The 17413-nt window shown below is 40.5% G+C and overlaps 1 protein-coding gene across 1 annotated transcript; it reads left to right on the forward strand.

The window, feature by feature from the left end:
• Positions 1-234: 234 nt before the first annotated feature.
• On the forward strand, positions 235-17117 carry RUVBL1 (RuvB like AAA ATPase 1). Its single transcript, XM_009910047.2, has 11 exons — positions 235-462; positions 1171-1257; positions 1860-1992; positions 5922-6073; positions 7298-7387; positions 8239-8388; positions 9454-9517; positions 10715-10913; positions 12905-13007; positions 16052-16143; positions 16460-17117. The coding sequence occupies exons 1-11, from the start codon at positions 322-324 to the stop codon at positions 16617-16619; spliced, it is 1371 nt and encodes a 456-aa protein (XP_009908349.1). The 5' UTR covers positions 235-321; the 3' UTR covers positions 16620-17117.
• Positions 17118-17413: the final 296 nt, after the last annotated feature.

Raw genomic sequence — 17413 nt, forward strand, 5'->3', positions numbered from 1 at the left:
CGCCGATAAAGTCCTGCCGCCGCCCGCCCCCACCCCGCGCCGTCCCTTTGGGTTCCTTCCTCCCGGCACTACTCCTCCACCGTGCCCGCACCCAGCCGGCCCCTCTGGAGGCGGCGCACACGGAAACGCATTGACGGACCCTAAAACTTATGCACATCCTGCCTGTGACAGCCATGCGCCGTGTCCAATACGTATCGAGAGCGCCGGCGCAGGGGCCAATGGCAGAGCGGGGCGGGGGGAGGTGGCCGCGCGCCGGGAGCCTTGGTAACGCGCGGGCCGCGTGTGGCGAGTGCGGTTGTTTGGGGACTGTTCTGTCCCGCCATGAAGATCGAGGAGGTGAAGAGCACCTCGAAGACGCAGCGCATTGCTGCTCACAGCCATGTCAAGGGACTGGGGCTGGATGAGAGCGGCACCGCTAAGCCGGCGGGGGCCGGGCTCGTGGGGCAGGAGAATGCGCGGGAGGTGAGCGAGAGGGGTGGCAGGGCCCAGCCGAGGCTTCCTCGGGGCTTTGCAGTCTCCACCCCAGTAGATTTGAGAGTCTGAGGGGCCCCGGGCGGTGTGGGGGGCAGGTCTGGGCTGTACTGGGTGTTCCTCTAAGTCCCGTTAGTGAGTGAAGTTAGAAAGACTTTGTCAGCGCTGCTCCGTGTATTCCGCTGTGTGAGAAGCGATGCGGGTGATGAAAGCTATTCTTTACACCGCTACTCTTTTTGCATTAGCTGGCGGCAAAGCTGGCTGACACCATAGTCTCCCAGGTTTTAGGCGTAGAAGTTGGGGTATTAAAGGCAATGAAACCTACAGAAATTCAAAAGAGATTGTGTGCAAGTGGGGATTGAAGCTTCCATTTCAGTCCAGTGTCAGGCCTGGTCGGGTGCTTTAGCAGCAGATCTGTCATTCCGAAAGTCAGAAGATTAATTTCCTGTGCTATTTTTAAACGTTTCTATATGCCTGCAACTCCAGGAGGCGGGTTGAGTTTTGTTGTCTGTGATTTTTTTAAGTGCCTGTGTCACAAATTTTTAGGAAGGAGATTTTTCTGATCTTGTCTCCCTTTTTGTGTGTGTGAAGTATTTTTGGTGAGCTCACAAAAAACCTCATATTTCTAAATACTTTTAGTAATGTTGGAACAGAAATGATAGCAATACTTGTTCAACAGTGTAAATATTTAACTTACAGGCTTGTGGGGTTATAGTGGAACTGATCAGAAGCAAGAAGATGGCTGGCAGAGCTGTGCTGTTGGCAGGACCACCCGGAACTGGCAAGGTACTATTTTTCCTCTTTGATATCAAATAAGGTATTCCCTAATATTTTAATTTGTTTTCAGAAGCATTTTAGGTTGGTAGTTGCACTATATTTTCATCTACTGGAATTTTTTTCATCAATGTGTTGACATGGTTTCCTGCTCTATATCTTCATTTTTGCCGTGTCATCAACACAGTAACATTCAGTGGCGTGCTCAGGCATAAGTGTGGAACCACTTCTTGTAGGTTACCAAACACATAAGTAGTATGGTCTCTGAAGAAGAGTCTTAGAAACTAGTTTCATGTTAAAAAGTCTAAGTAGTTTTTGCTTTGTTTATTTAAGTCTGTTTGCATTTATGTTAGGTGTCAAACTCAGATACCCACAATCATTTTGTTAAGGTGTTTTTATAAATCTTTGGTAAAAGGCACTGTGTGTGTCTAACTTACTGGGACAGAGAAGGGTTCTTAGATGCGAGCAGTATGTCACACAGAATAGGCTGGGTATTGATAGCTCACATTGGGAAAGTCATATTACAAATGAGGCAAATTAACTTTGTGCAGAAAGAGCCCTTTGTTAATTCTCATAAAAATTAATATGTGGGGTTTGCTTTTGTTGTTTTGAAGACTGCTTTGGCTTTAGCTATTTCTCAGGAACTGGGAAGTAAAGTTCCTTTTTGTCCCATGGTTGGAAGTGAGGTCTATTCCACCGAGATCAAGAAAACAGAAGTTCTAATGGAAAACTTCCGACGTGCGATTGGTGAGTTTCAGAGAAAGAAAAGTATTTGCATGATATTTTACTTGTCTTCATGCTCAGTAGTCCTGGTGGTTTTCAGATTATTGCATGTTGTGGGGTTTGGTAGTGCTGATCCTAATTTAGTGAATCTTTTTCCCCACAGGAAATCTTAACATCTTTCTGGGGCACCCAAGGGGCTGTGTAATGAGGAGCCAGGTTTTCTGTTTATAAACCATAATTTATTTGTTGTGTTACGATTTAGTCCACTTTCTCAGATCCTCACCTGCAGGCTTTGTCTGTGACTTGAGTAAAATGAGAGAGAGATTATTTTTAGTTTCTTATGCTAGCAGAAATACTTGTAGACAGAAAAATGTGCTCTTCTATTTTATTTCAGTGATTTCACCCTACTAAATAAACTGCCTTAATCAGGGACTCCCAAATGGCAGTGTTAGCCTGACAGTATTCCAGCAAGCACAAAGAAAATTCCCTGCCAACAGAATAAATACTTTAACTTAATGTCTTCCTTGATTCCAGAGTGTTTTTACAAGCTTGAAGTAAATTGGTTGAGTTTGCAACACAGCCTCAATAAGTATCTAAAAATCTCTTACATAACTGCTGCTGACAGCTGATAAATGCAGTCAGAAGTGGCCTTTGTTTGTGTGAGGATTGGCTAGGGGTAGCCTAACTGATTTTAGTACTGAACATATTAGCAGTTAATTTTCCTGGTTTCTGTACCATGTTTCCCCTTGGACTTCATCTAAGTATTTGGTGGCAGCAAGGTGAAGAAGTCTCTCAGTTCTGCAATGAAACAAAAGTATTCCGTTGACTTCTATAAGAAAGCAGCTCTCAGTAGTCTCTGGTCTTCTAGTTACCCTGAATCTGGCAGGGCCTGGGGGAGGGAAGCCAGAGACTGAGTAGTCTGCAATATTTCCTTGATGTGATGAAGTTCCCTGTCAGAGATTGGGAAACCTGAACCTACAGATGAAACTTATGCCATCCATGTTGTCATTTCCAGAGATAGCAGTATTTTAACTCTCTGAGGTTTAACAGCCAGCTACATTGTTAGTTCCCTGCATTCCCTGAATGTCAATACAGAGACACTTCTAAACAAATATTGGTGTTCTTGAAAGATGGAACTTCTTTTATTCCTTTCTGTTGAATTCCATGTCACATTTTCATAACAACCTTTATTGAATTTTTTTTTTTATCAGTGTTGGGGGGGAAAAAAGTAATCTCTGAAATATTTTAAAGGACTAATCACTACTGTTTCTCATAATGGAACATTCTCCAGTCATGTTTAAAGTTCAGTTATGTTTTAGCTTCCCTGCCTGACAAATAAATAATATACAAGGGTGTGTATTGGAAAAAAAAGCCCCCAAATCAACAAACAACATCTGTTTTGTTTGCACAGTGCAGTGTCAGCTGTTATTGGGTGCAAGAGAAGCTTCAGCTCACCCTTAACCACTACTTAAAACACTAATTTAGATTTTTTTGTTTGGTTTGGAGGGATTTTTTGGGGGGTGGGTGTATAGTTTCTCAGTAGCAGGTTCTGTATATAGCACCTGTTGCTCATTCTGCATTTTTATTTCAGAGGGTTTAGCCACTTGAATTTCTACAAATGGCAGGGGTGTTAACATCAATTTTTTACCCCCCTTTTTTTTGGGGGGTGGGGTGGGGCTGACTGGTTTGGACCCATCACTATAAAGAAACTGGGATGACTGAGTTTATAGAGTTTTTGCTGTTGGGAGTCTTTTAGGAACGGATATGTCATAGTCTTGTGGTCAAATACTGCTTGGGCTACAGTAGAGAGTTTGTAATACCTAAGAAACATAAAAAGACAGAGTGGGAAATGAGAAGATAGAATTGTTGTATGGGTTAAAAAACCTTCAGCTGAGAGAGATTAATCCTATATAGATCTTATTAGCAGCTGGCAAGAATAATGACAGTAGCTAATGTTAGAGCTCAGCTGCAGTAAAAAATAAGTACTGGAATAGCCACTTAAATAGCATATCTCTTCCCCATGTCTCCAAACTGTAACTGCCAGTAAATCAAACAGGCACTATTTAACTCCATATAGTGCTATTGAACCAGTTGGAAATGCTGCTCTGTTTAAGTTGAAGAGCTCTTTTGAGAATGAAATGTGTAGTTGGTATGTGCAGATGCATTTGAAAACAAAGGATAATCAGCAGCAAGTTCAAAGCATCAATCACCTTTGTTCATACTGTGTTCGTCTGCAAATATTTTTTTATAGACACCTCTATATGAGTGCATGAGATCAAAGTTGTGCATTTGAAGCAAACCTCTAGTTTGTCCTCACTGACTCAGCTTTGGTTTGCTTTCTGGAGCAGACCCTGAGCATGTGAATTGAATTCTTCTCAGATGAAGTGGAAAAGGGAAATGCGCATTAGCAGCGTATCAAATGTACACTACACACAAATAAGCTTCCAGTTTTTCAGAGCAGAATAGAGCTCCTGCTGAAAGTTTAGAAACAGGAGAAAACACACCTGTGGATGTCCACTTCTTGGCACCAACAGTTCACATATTGCTTCACATTCCTTGCACGTGCAGCCTGCGTGTCTAGATCAGGTTTATAACTAAGGGTTCGTTATTTTTGCGTGTCTGATGTTTTGGTGTACCTGAGAAAAGCATGTCAAAAAAATCACTGAAATTAACTTGTATGTAAAACTTCTTATGTTGTGCTACCTAAGAGAAAGCAACCAAGAAATGACCATGTTGTCCACAACTGATCCATTTCTCACATTTCAAATCCTGGCCTTAATTTGGGTCCAGTAGAGGGAGACAGACTCATACTTGTCAGTTCCTTATATTCCCCTATCAGCAAGTCAAGATTATTGGTGAAGTGTCTGATCCATTTCAAAGCAAAATGAAACCTTACGGAACAAGGAAAGTTCTATAAAGTCCTAATAGCCACAGACTGGGCAGGATGACTTCCTTATATCTTGTTACAGCCCATTCATTATTTTTGGTATGGCATGTGTGTCTCATAAAATACTTTATGGAGTCTCTTCAGATGTGGGTTCTTTGAACTTTTATGTAGTTTGAACGTCTGCATAATTGTCGTGGCGGTGGTGATGATAGTGTTTTTTCTTTGGAACAGTCTAACCTTAAAAGTCTTCATCTCCATATTATTCCTCAATTTAAAGGAACTTAGTTAATTACAACACTTGTGACTAGACTAGAAGATACCCAGATACTATGATGATTACTCAACTGTCTGAAAACCAGCAAAGTAAGGATGCCATTGTCAGCTATTTTGAAGCAGTTTTAAGTTTGCATTCTAGTGGATTCTACTAAAATTTATCTAGCTCAGCTTTTGCTGTTAACTTGAAAAACATTTTGAATGATACATGAGCCTTTTTGCAGTTTTACAGGGTTCAAACACAATTGTCACTTTGGGCTATTTTTAACTCAGTTTCTAAAATTTAACATTTTTTATGAAGTTAATATTTTTCTCTTGTCTTTTTCTTTACTTTGCCGGACTTTTCTGATGGTACAAAAATTGTCTAGAGCTTGCAGTTGTATTAGTGTCGCTGATCTTCAGTTTCAGAAGATCAGCTGTTTCTCTGCCTTTAGCACAGGGGAGCAAGTCAAGCAGATCCCTGCTTTGGGGGAGGTAGAAGAGAGGTTACTGACATTTGCTTCAAGGACTAATAAGAACAGACAGAAAGAAAACAATTTCTTGCATTTTAACAAAGTGCTTTGTAGGTCAGAACTTGGGCTGAACTTTTGCTCTGATAACAGGGTGAATATTATCACTTAATAGTGTAGTAGAGAACAGTAATTGATCTTTCTGCTTTTGAAAATTAAAAATACTACTAAAGGTAATGCAGCCTAATAATATGTTGCATTCTGTTTGTGCTAATGCAGCAGACTCCTGAATGGATGCAGCCTTTGATTTGTGCACTAAAACCATTCTAAACCATTTCTTGCAGGGTTGAGGATTAAGGAGACCAAGGAGGTTTATGAAGGAGAAGTTACAGAACTAACTCCATGTGAGACTGAAAATCCTATGGGAGGGTATGGCAAAACAATCAGCCATGTAATTATAGGACTTAAAACTGCAAAGGGAACCAAACAGTTGAAGGTATGTATGGTAGAGTCTCAAAACATTTCTTATTTCAGGTCTGTGTTATTATTATTGTCTGTATCCAGTTTAAGCTCTTGATGCCCATCGCTGTACAGCAGGGATGCCAAGAGGCTGTTTCCTTTTGCTAGATGACTTTGTTCTACTTCTGAGCATGTGTATCTGTTCTGTATGGAATATCCAGTAGGAGACAAGACAAATGTCTAGTTAAGTTGGGGATAAAGCCACTGCTCAGTGCAGCCCCTGCTACTTTGTGCTTCGGTAGCACACGCATGTTTTGAAAAAGCCAGCAGCACGTTTAAGCAGGAAGAGGTCCTGATGCAGTTTTGCAGCATTACTAGTACCACAAAAAAAACCACTGAGCTCACAATCTAAACTATGTTCTGTCTCAGTGTGGAACGTGCCCACTCAGCCTTCCTATAAATTTATGTCTGTGGTAACAAATGTACAAGAAGGATCTGGTTTGGTTTGTCTTTTCCTGATTCTTGACCAAACTTCTGAAGGTGATTTTTGGGAAATCTTACCTTCTTCAGTATAAATTGTTCTCTCTGGCACATTCTGTCACTATGCTCCAGTGAGTATTTGATAGAGAACTGGAAATTGAGCTGGTAGGCTGCCAGCTCAGACCCACTTTCCCTTTGTTTTCTTGTCTCTGTCTATGTTGTTCAATTTCTCTGTCAGAGCACAAGAGAACTGAAAGCTGTCTCTATTGTTAAGTATCATATTCCATTCTTCACTCTGAAAACAAGAAGATGCAGAGCAAAAGTGAATAAACATGTACTGAAACAAAAGCTTCTAATGTATTCCATATCCACACTCCCTCACTCAGCTCCACAGAAGATAAAAGCTCAAGAAATCAAGTGGCATCATCCTGTGCTATGGCCAGAGTTTGTTTTAAAAAGTTTTGCTAGAAAGCAATAGAAGTGCTGCTTCCCAGATATAAATATCTGGTCACATTACAAAAAAACCACATTTTGTGATACATGTTTCTAGCACTTGACCATCACTTCCTTCAGACAGCAGATTTATTTCTGGAAGAAAGCAAGCTCCGTGCATCTTCTTTTCCGATTTGTGCTTTAGCACTATTCCAAATGCCACAGCTTTGGGGGGAGTTGCAGTGTAGTTCTGTCTGGTGGGAGTGAGATTTAGAATAAATGTCTTTTCCTTGATTACCATGACAATATGGAGCTGTTTTGACCAACTGTGGTGTTTGCTTGTCTCCAGCTGGACCCAAGCATATTTGAAAGTTTGCAGAAGGAGCGAGTGGAAACTGGTGACGTTATTTACATCGAAGCAAACAGTGGAGCCGTCAAGGTAAAAGAAGAGTTCTGCACTTCTGTGCAGGTGTATGTATTCTTGCAGACCTCTCTCTGCCTTTGTCAGAAGGCTCTGATTTATTAACCTTAACTGACATGAAATGGTTACATGTAAGTTCTGAAAAGAGCCTAGTGTTTTCCTTATCTGGAGAGAAAATTCTCTCTTGCACTGAAAGAACGTGGTCATCTGGTTCACAATTAAGGTCACCTGGCAAGGAAGCTATCACTGATGCTGTCTGGATGAATTTTCTTTTCTGTAAGATCAAGACATCTTTAAGGGAAGGGCGGGGGGAAAACCAAGCCACTTTAGTCATTTTCAGGCTGACATGTGCATGTATTTAATCTTTCTTTTATCGCTCTGGTATTTTCTCCACAAGATATATACATGTAGAAGGGAATACTGCATTAGTTAGCATTCTTTTCATATCTGATTTAGAAAGCAGTGTACAGAGATACTTGCTGTTTAATGGATGAGCATAATATTTTTGTATCATATAATAAATCACCCACCTACAAAGGAGTCTTCAACAGTTCTCCCAATCTCTAGTTAATCTGCTGGATTTGTCCTTTAGCAAGAATTGCATACAGTCAGAAGAAGGGGAGAGAGGGGAGTGGAATATTCTTGCCACTGAGAATATCAGCTGTTTTTCAACAGTTTTTGAGCTTTGATCAGTAGATAGGGTATGCCTGTTGCTAAGCAGGGAGTGGGATGTCTGAATTGTCAGCTGAAGCTTGTCAGGACTGGAATAGTGAACTAAAGCCCTTTATCTTTATCAAGTTGGTGCCACTCAAGGTTTTGGCACTGAAACTAATTCTATACCTGGGTTTCTCTTCTTTGCCTTTCCTCAGAGGCAAGGCAGGTGTGATATCTATGCTACGGAATTTGACCTTGAAGCCGAAGAGTATGTTCCCTTGCCAAAGGGTGATGTGCACAAGAAAAAGGAAATTATTCAGGATGTCACCCTGCATGACTTGGATGTGGCCAATGCTCGACCTCAGGTATCTGACTCCACAGATGAAGTCTTTACTGAAAAATTATTTGACATATATGTGATACTTACTAGAATAATCAAGGAGGTGTTGAAATTAGAGCTGTCTTAAATCACCCTTAAAAATTCCCCTGTAGGAAAATCAGCAGGTGTGAACAGTCTAGGCTGTTCCTCTTCACCAGAAAAAAGACATTACTTTCTCTCCCAAAGGAGAGTTGCCTACAAATAGGAAGTAGCAGCAGACAGATCTACGTCGCTTTTTTGGTTGAAAGTTGTGAACACAGATGAATTTGTTCTGCTCTGTGTCTGTGGTTTTGAGGCCGTGAAATGGAAACTGCAAGGACTATAATAAAAGGTCACTAAGTATTTTTGACTGCTGTGGATTCTGTTGATGATCCTGCTTCCTTCAGAAGTGTTGCATAGCCTCTTGTTAAATTTTCTTGCGACTTTCTGTAGATCTCTGAACATACTGCAGCAAAGAACTGAAAACAGGAGAATTACTCCTTGCTGCATCTTAACATAAACCTGTTACTGAGGGAATTCCATCTATCTCACAAAGTCACTAACCATGCAGTATTTTTGTTTAAAGACTGGCATCCCTACAGTCACATACAAGCCCTTTACCCCATCTCAAAATGAATGTAGTTTTTCCAACAAAATCATTTACATGTAAAACCCAAGGTGTTCAAAACTCTTTAAAACTCAGCATAATTGCTCCTGTGTTTACAGGCTCAACACCTACTGTGTATGCAGGAAATCCAAGTCTCTGCATTCCTTGAGAATTTTAGTCCTTAGGAGCTTGTCTGTGACAGTATTTTAGAAGAAGATTATCTGACTGTTTTTTCATGCTCTCCAAATGAATGAGGCTAGAGAAAGGGAGAGGAAGTAGCTAAATGCATGTTAAGAATACTCCCGAAGTGGTGACCTAACCTTTGACAAGATTATCAGCTACTGTTGCTATAATGTACCAAGCTGACTGCAAGAAACAGCTGCAAACAGTTTCTGTTCTATAAAATTCTCATAGTATGTATTGGTTCTGTGAGCTCATAGCTGATCCATAATGTTCTCCTCCTAGGGTGGGCAAGACATCCTTTCTATGATGGGACAATTGATGAAGCCTAAGAAAACTGAGATTACTGGTATGAATCCTGCATGGTATTTTCAGACCAATACATGTTTGCAAGTTAGACAAGGATTGTTCCTGCACCATCTGTCAGTGAATGCCTCCATAATGTTTATCCATAAATACATTTCAAAAAAACAGTGATAAGAGTTGCTGGGATTGCAATGGCTGGAAATGGTACAACATGTTACTGGTTCACACAGAGTGATGAAATACAAACTGTCCTCTGTGCCTGTTTACCTGGGGAGAATGTGTTCAGAATGCTTAGTGCCATCCCCCTTCTCAAAACACTCCTGCCAGAAAGCATGAGCTTCAGATTTTGACAAAGAGCCAAACAGAAGAACAAAAGAATCTAAAATATGTTGTTAGGATGTGTGCCTGAAGCATGCTGCATGAAGCAACCATACTGAATTTCTGTGGGGTAGTAAAATGGCTTCTAAAGACCCTAACCTTGGCTTAGTTTAAATAGGTCTTCGGTAGGCAGGTGCTGTCAGTGCACTGCTGCTCTTCCTACCTACACATCATTGCAGGGGAGAAAACATGATCTATTCTCCTTTTTGCTTTGAAAGCCATGATGTTTCAGTGAGTGACTATCTAAATTTAGATCTAAGTTTGTTTCAATACCTAACTTGAATGGCAGTCTTTTGAAGTACTTTGTCTGCACCAAGGGTCACTTTCTTATTCTAACGTCAGATTTATTGATGTAACATCTTGCATGGCTGTGACACCTGTATGTTCACAGAAATTTTATGTGGCCTTGGTTTTGTTTGGGTTTTCATTTGGCTTTTTTTGGTTGTTACACACATTTCTTGCTGAAATGCAGTAGCCATGTTTTGTTCTTTCAGCTTTCAGCCATGCTTGGAAACTTTCTCAAGTTTCATGTTTTAAACTTGAGACTTGACTGACTGCCCCCTCTCCTCTGCCAAGCTCCCTAAACCCACAAAAATGAAGAGTTTTTCATAAGCCATGTGAGGGGACACAGACTACCTCAATGAAGTGCTGGAAGTTTAGTTTAAATATATTTTGTTGCACAAATGTCTCTCCAGCACGGTAGTGAATGCCACTTAATTTCAGTATCACTGAGATTTTTTCCCCCCTGTGTTGGTAAAATACCAAACCATGAGAAATGCAAAGAGAATTTTGCTTGCTTTTAGTCTTTCATACAGACCTACAGTTCTCTAGCAGAGCAACTAGCAGTCTCTTTTTGTTCCAGACAAACTTCGAGGAGAGATAAATAAGGTGGTAAATAAATACATCGATCAAGGCATCGCAGAATTAGTTCCAGGTGTACTCTTTGTAGATGAAGTTCACATGCTGGACATAGAATGTTTCACATACCTGCACCGAGCTCTGGAGTCTTCCATTTCTCCCATTGTCATCTTTGCTTCCAATCGAGGGAACTGTGTTATCAGGTATGATGTCTGAAATTGAATTTTTCAGTTTTCATTGGTCCATAAACCTCAGAATTGGCTGTACAAGCAGTCAGAAGCATGGAAGGCTTTTGTCCCCAGTGCTGCACCTGTGATAATCCCCCTGGGTTGTAAGCTGCATCAGTGCTTAAGAACTGCTTGTGAGCTTTGTGATGGGACAGGCATTTAATGCCAGGCTGACTGAGTTAAACAGAATGGAATTCTTCCTTTTACTTACACTGACTCATCCTTCTTTCTCAAACAGCTTCTGAATTGTCTTATTTCCTGGGTGATCTGTAACACTTACCTTTTTCATTGGATACCTCAACACATCTGTTGCTTCCACATTAGGGACCTCAGAAGCACCGGGCATACAAACCTTTAATATCATAGTTCACTGCTCTCTCATTCTGCTGTTTGCTATCCCCATTGCATCAGACTTAAGCTTCCCGTTCTTGCTGCTAAAGCATGTCATGGTTTAGCCTCTTCCTGCCCTTCATTATTTCCTGCTATGTTGGGCTGGCTTTTTGTCATTCTTTGGTCTCACCATCTAACTTGTTTTTCATCTCCACAGCAATGCATGTCTCCACTTCAATATTTTGCACCCACACAATACATTCCTTGCATGTTCAGTAAAAGTGTTCTTCTCTTTCAGATACTTCCTTAAGGTCTACTGCTAATTTGTGGTCTAGGTTTAATTATGTCTAAACAAGCTGTCACTAGCAATGAGTGCTACTCTTTCAATTGATTCACTTCAGCTGTGTAACCAGCCATTCCTTTCCCTCTTAGCACCTCATCTGGTATTAATATTTCTCTGCTTGCATTGCTTAGAAGTTAAACAGTTTTGAAGGGCTTATCACCTTGAGGTGGAGATTGCAACACTGTCTTTGCAAAGGCATGAAAAGGCTGTCTTGTTGAAGTAGAGCAAATAGAGATCTGCCAGGGTACCTTCACTGCAGATTTTGTTATGGAAAAAAAATGTTTAAGAAGAAAAGATTTCCACAGAATAATTGTGTCTAATATGGCTAAAGTAAGCCCTTAAAAGCAAGTTTATAACTGTATATTGCTATCTCAGGTAATGAGTGATGCTCTGATTTGCCTGCAGATGACTTCTAAAAGGGTTGGAGAAAAATGAATTGTTGATTCTGTAACCTCATAAGAGAAGAAATCACTTAGGAGAGTGTGCTGTTGTCTCAAGACTACAGCAGACGATTTCAGGGCATTAATTTCTCAATAGCCAAGCCACAGTGACTGAATACTAGCATACTAGCACTCAACTTAGAAATGTAGTTCTCTACCAGCACTTAACTGTTTTTACCTGTAACCTCTATAGATCTTACGAAATCTGGGTATCTGTCACTTTTGTACTTCACAGCAAATTGTGGTGGAAAACCAAGAATAGGTGTGTCTGCAGCCTTTGCTGTTGGGTGTTGTACATCAAACCAATAAAATGGTTGTGGGTCTAAATCCTGCTCTGTACTGTGTGCACAGACCTTCACTTCTCAGTTTGCTGGATTGCAAGCATGGAATGTAATCACTGCAGTAATCACTGCAAGGACTGGGGAAAGGATTGAACAGACTAATGACTTACTCAGCAAGAGGGGATGTTCTCCAAATAGGAGACAGTGTATATAATTTCTACTGATACTGCTAAACAACTTAGTAAGAATTATTTGTTCCTTGCCAGAGGATCCTTTGGAACACTAGATAAAACTGCATCGTAAGATACAAGGCAGGGAAATGTGATGGAAAGCACAACCTCTCAAGTATTTTTGAGTGGCATGTTTAAGGGCTCCAGAAACTGTATTTGTTTCCCTTGGGCTGACCAGTATGACCTTCAGACAAGAATGTTTTGTGTCTGTCTGGGGAGCGTGTCTCTCTGGAAAGACACAAGAGCTGTAAACGAGTAGATGTGTAGTCCCTTAGGATTGATTTTGGTGAACTCAGTGTGCTGAACTCAGAATGGTATCTGATGTCTCTGGTGTCTCCTTTAGAGGAACAGAGGATGTAGTGTCTCCTCATGGAATACCGCTGGACTTGCTGGACAGAGTGATGATTATTCGAACCATGCTGTACACACCCCAAGAAATGAAGCAGGTAGGCACAGCATTTTAAGAGAAATTCTAGTCTATCAGGACTACTGCTACATCTCTGTGTATTCTGTTGCTGTAGAGCTGTTTGACACTTTGTGGTCACCAGGTTTTGTGCCAGAAAGCTTACCACTTCCTCAATGCATGCTGCTTTAGTAACTGTTTATAGTAAGATGGTTAAAACTATGCATGCAGTTCCTCTGTCTGATTTCCACCCTGTGATGGGTCCTGTGGTTGTGAAGCCTATCTAGGGCTGAAAGTGACATCTTGCTTGCTTCAAATAGTGTGATTGGTAGCTGACCTTCTCTCTTGCATAGATGTGCTTTGCATAGACTTTGCAGATACCAGCAGGTAATGCTTTCTCAGGTGGTATGAGATGAAGTGTTACATTTTGGGACCTTTGGTCCCAGACATCAAGCAAACTTCCTCTGTGAAGGAGATGAGAGGGATCCAGGAACGCCGCTTCATGCACTGTACTACAGCTTTAACCTGCTAGGCCTGTCTCCTTGAACTGGGAGGATTTTCATGCTCCTAGTCAAGTTTAGAAATGCAAGCACAGTTAAGTGTTGCAGAGAGATGCTCTTGAATGCCTGGAACTTTTCCTCTGTGGCCATCACAAGGTATTGTGTATCGATTATAACGCTCGGGTGCCATTATGATGCACCGTGTCAAAGATCCCCCTCATTAGCGTCTCAAAGCTGTGAAGTGACACAGTGCAGAAGACATTAAGGTTTATCATGTCAATTCTCTGTATTATTTAAGAGATAGTGTCAATGAAGGAGAGCATTGTCAGGAGATAATGGTCTCCTCCTGCTGGATAAGTGCCAAGGTGAAGCGGAGGCATTTATCGAATATAAACCTAGAGGCTAAGCTTCCTTTCTTGAGGAGCTTTTCACATATGGCTGTTGTGAGCCCTTCTCAGGATAATTTTTTGGTGCCTTAAAGGACACTTTAAAGCATTATGGTACAGCTTACAGTAGATGCAGCCCAGTGATTTAATAATAAGATGATGTTTTATACAAATAAAGGCATGGTTTTTGCTCATTCTGGGGACATTACAGGCGCTGCGCTTCCCTATGCTGTATCTGAATTTTGTGTAATGAGGGGAGTAGGTGTATTTACTCATGCTTTGTTAAGGTTGCTGTATATAACACCTGCCTGGTGTGCTGTATTATAGTGCAGATACTGCACTACTAAAGAGCTTGTTTCTGAGCTGTTGACTTTCAGAAGAGCTGGATAATGCTGTGATTTCCACTCTCCACAGGGGTAAAGGAAAAGGTGGTGTTTACAGTAGCATTTCCTAAAGCTAAAAAGAGTCCAGACATTGTCCCATATATCATGCTCCCATAGTGAGGTAATCTCATCTTCCCTTAGATTAAGGCTTTTAAATGACTTCTCTCAGGAGAAGAGGAGGAATTGTTACACTTAACTTTGATTTCCAGCTAAATACAGTTGGGGGGCTTTAAAAATAAAGCCATCCATAAATTTATTTCTCTATTTTTGCTCCCATTTTTTTTCATTCATGCTAGGAAGTTTTCACTAGGCTTTTTTTGCATGAGACTCTTTGCCTTAACCTTTCCCAACTGATTTATCAATATATTAATTGTCTGTGTATTGTTTATAACTAGTTCAAGATACTTCTTTTTGTATTGATAAAGTGAGAGTCCCATTGTGTAGCTCCACTAAGAGTAAGACCCACAGATACCTTGGTGTAACCAGAACAGGGAAAAAATTCACTTATGCATATTCTAGTCAGGTATTGTTGTAATCAAACTTTTTTATCATGTTAGAGGCTATAACTGGGACGTTTTGTTCCTAATGCATTGTACTTGATAAACTCTTATTTTCCTATTTCATAGCAGCTTGCTTATATATGTATTTCCTGGGTTAATGGCTCAGACCCCAGCCCTTCATTAAGGTTCACCAAACAGTTATTATAATAAGGTTGTTAAAGATGTGGCATTCAAGATACCTTGTTTCTAGCAGGGAAAGAATAAAGGAGTAGTATTTGAATGAAGGGAAGGGGATGTTTGGGTGAGCTAAGAGACTAAAAACCTCTTCAATCTGAAATGAGCAAATGCTGCTGCAAATTGCAGTATTCAGTATTAATATCTTAGCTCAGCTTCCTGCCATCTCAAGCCCCTCTCTAGCTCTGTTCCCTACCCTGACTCCTCTAGCGCATTTTTATGGCTTTAATTTAAACGAGTGCTTCTTGATATCTTGTTTACAAAGCTGCCAAAGTGAAAAATACCTGTATTATATGAGGCTTGCAGTTCCAGAGTTATCTCAGCACTACAACACAACATCATTATCCAGTCTGCCCCTTATCACTCAGCTGGTAATACGCACTGCCGAGAGACTTGTGCCACTTTTGTTACAGCTTTATATGCTTGGGCTTATTGGTGATATCTTGCTTTCCAACTTTGTGAAGATCTTCAAACTGGTACAAGCCTGAGACTGTTCTTGAAAGATTAGATTCTTCTTAGTGATTTTTATTTTTATTTTCTACTTGCAGGAATAGGTGAATCATAGAAAGTAACTTTTGATTTATTTTGCTATCTTCTTGTCAATTGAATAAAAAAACCAGTGTGAGCTGCTAAGGAAAGGGCATAGCTTTCTGCAGGGCTCTTTGGAGGGCATTACACTGTAGTGGCAGTGATACACTGCAAAACTTGGTAATTAACTGGTGGTGTTGTCCACAAGATTCCAACTGTTGCTTCCTCCATAGTTTTTCCATTTTTGTTGTCCTTAGCTCTCATTCTGCTCCTTTTTCAGCAGGTACACTTTGGTAACCATGCAGAGTTAGTATGTGGTAGTCCAGATGTGTTACTTGACCCGTCTTTTGTGATAATGAGCTTTTCAGCATTGCACTTGTCTATTCAGAGACTTAGAATTCTACAAATTCTAGTCTAGTAGTAAGTTACACTAGGTTAGTTCTCCACATCATCTCACTTTTTAGCATGTCTCATCTCTAACCGGGCAGAGTTGCCAGATGCTAAGCTATCCTGATTGACTGGGCTGGTATCTCACTTAACTCATTCATCCCAACAGATCATAAAGCTTCGTGCTCAGACAGAAGGAATTAATATTAGTGAAGAAGCTCTAAACCATTTAGGGGAAATTGGTACCAAGACAACTTTAAGGTAAGTTGTGTGCAGTTGGCTTTTCTCTTTGGTATGACTGGGTCTAAACCCACTGTAGGACAACCCACTTTTGGAAGCAAGACAAATGTCTTCCATTCAAGAATGTGGTCTGTTAAGAGCAGTGCTAATGCTGAAAAAATACAGTGGTAATTCTCTTTCCTCTTTTAAGGAGTATACATGCTGGAGAGTCTTGCAGATTTTTTTTATACTGCTGGTAGAGCCATGTGTTTCCTAACAAATCTCCCACCCCTGCACTTAATCCATTCACTGGGAATGCTGGAACTGTAATTATTCATCGGTCTCTGTTTGATCACAGGTACGCTGTGCAGTTACTGACCCCAGCTAACCTGCTTGCCAAGATTAATGGGAAAGACAGCATTGAGAAAGAGCATATTGAAGAAATAAATGAACTTTTCTATGATGCCAAGTCCTCAGCAAAAATCTTGGCTGATCAACAGGAGAAGTACATGAAATGAAGAGCTGATACCAAGCTAGATGCTTTGAAGTGGCTCTAACCCTTACCCAGGGCTGGCTTAGTTTTCAAGTGAGAAATTGTTAATGGTTTGTCTCTTTTGGGACTGAAAAATATTTAAATGCTGGACTGTTCTGTCAGGCCCAAATTAACTGTCAAGTGTTCCCATTTCATTAATCAACAATAAGATGCTCCATGCTGTGTGTAACATCTTAGTCTTCCTTTTATGAGTGTATATGAAATGAACAGCTCTTGACCCCTCAGTTTTGTCTTTAGATTGCATTACAGAAGAGCTCTAACTGAAGTCAATGCTTAAGAACAGTCTATTTTCTTTATGAATGTTGTTTTAAAATAGTTTCCTTTTCCAGATGAGAGCTTTTTTGTTTTAAACAAGTTTGTCTGAAGTGCTTTATAATAAAATATTTCAAGGATAGTGGGAGCTTGCATGTGTTTGCCCTGGGTGTTAACCTGCCTGAAGAAGCAGTCAAAGTAAGTTGGAATTAAAAAGATCTGAGTAAAATGGATCTGCAACACAAAAACAGATCTACAGTAAAGGAAAGGAATAGTAATGGGACCTTTCAGAAGTACTTACTTGGCTGTAGGGCTTGGGTTTTATTTTCTGAAGACCTCACGTGAGAATGCAAAAGCACATAATGGTAATTATCTTGACCCTGTTTAAAGCCTTTCTTCCAGAGTAATTTAACCTTTCTTTGGGTTTTCTTAAAGGGAATTAAATAAAAGTTGTTTTCCACCCTGGCTGGCTGTTTGTTTTTACACTCTGTTCTATCCCCACTTCCT

Source organism: Dryobates pubescens, chromosome 1, assembly GCF_014839835.1.
Source record: "Dryobates pubescens isolate bDryPub1 chromosome 1, bDryPub1.pri, whole genome shotgun sequence".
Taxonomy (NCBI): domain Eukaryota; kingdom Metazoa; phylum Chordata; class Aves; order Piciformes; family Picidae; genus Dryobates; species Dryobates pubescens.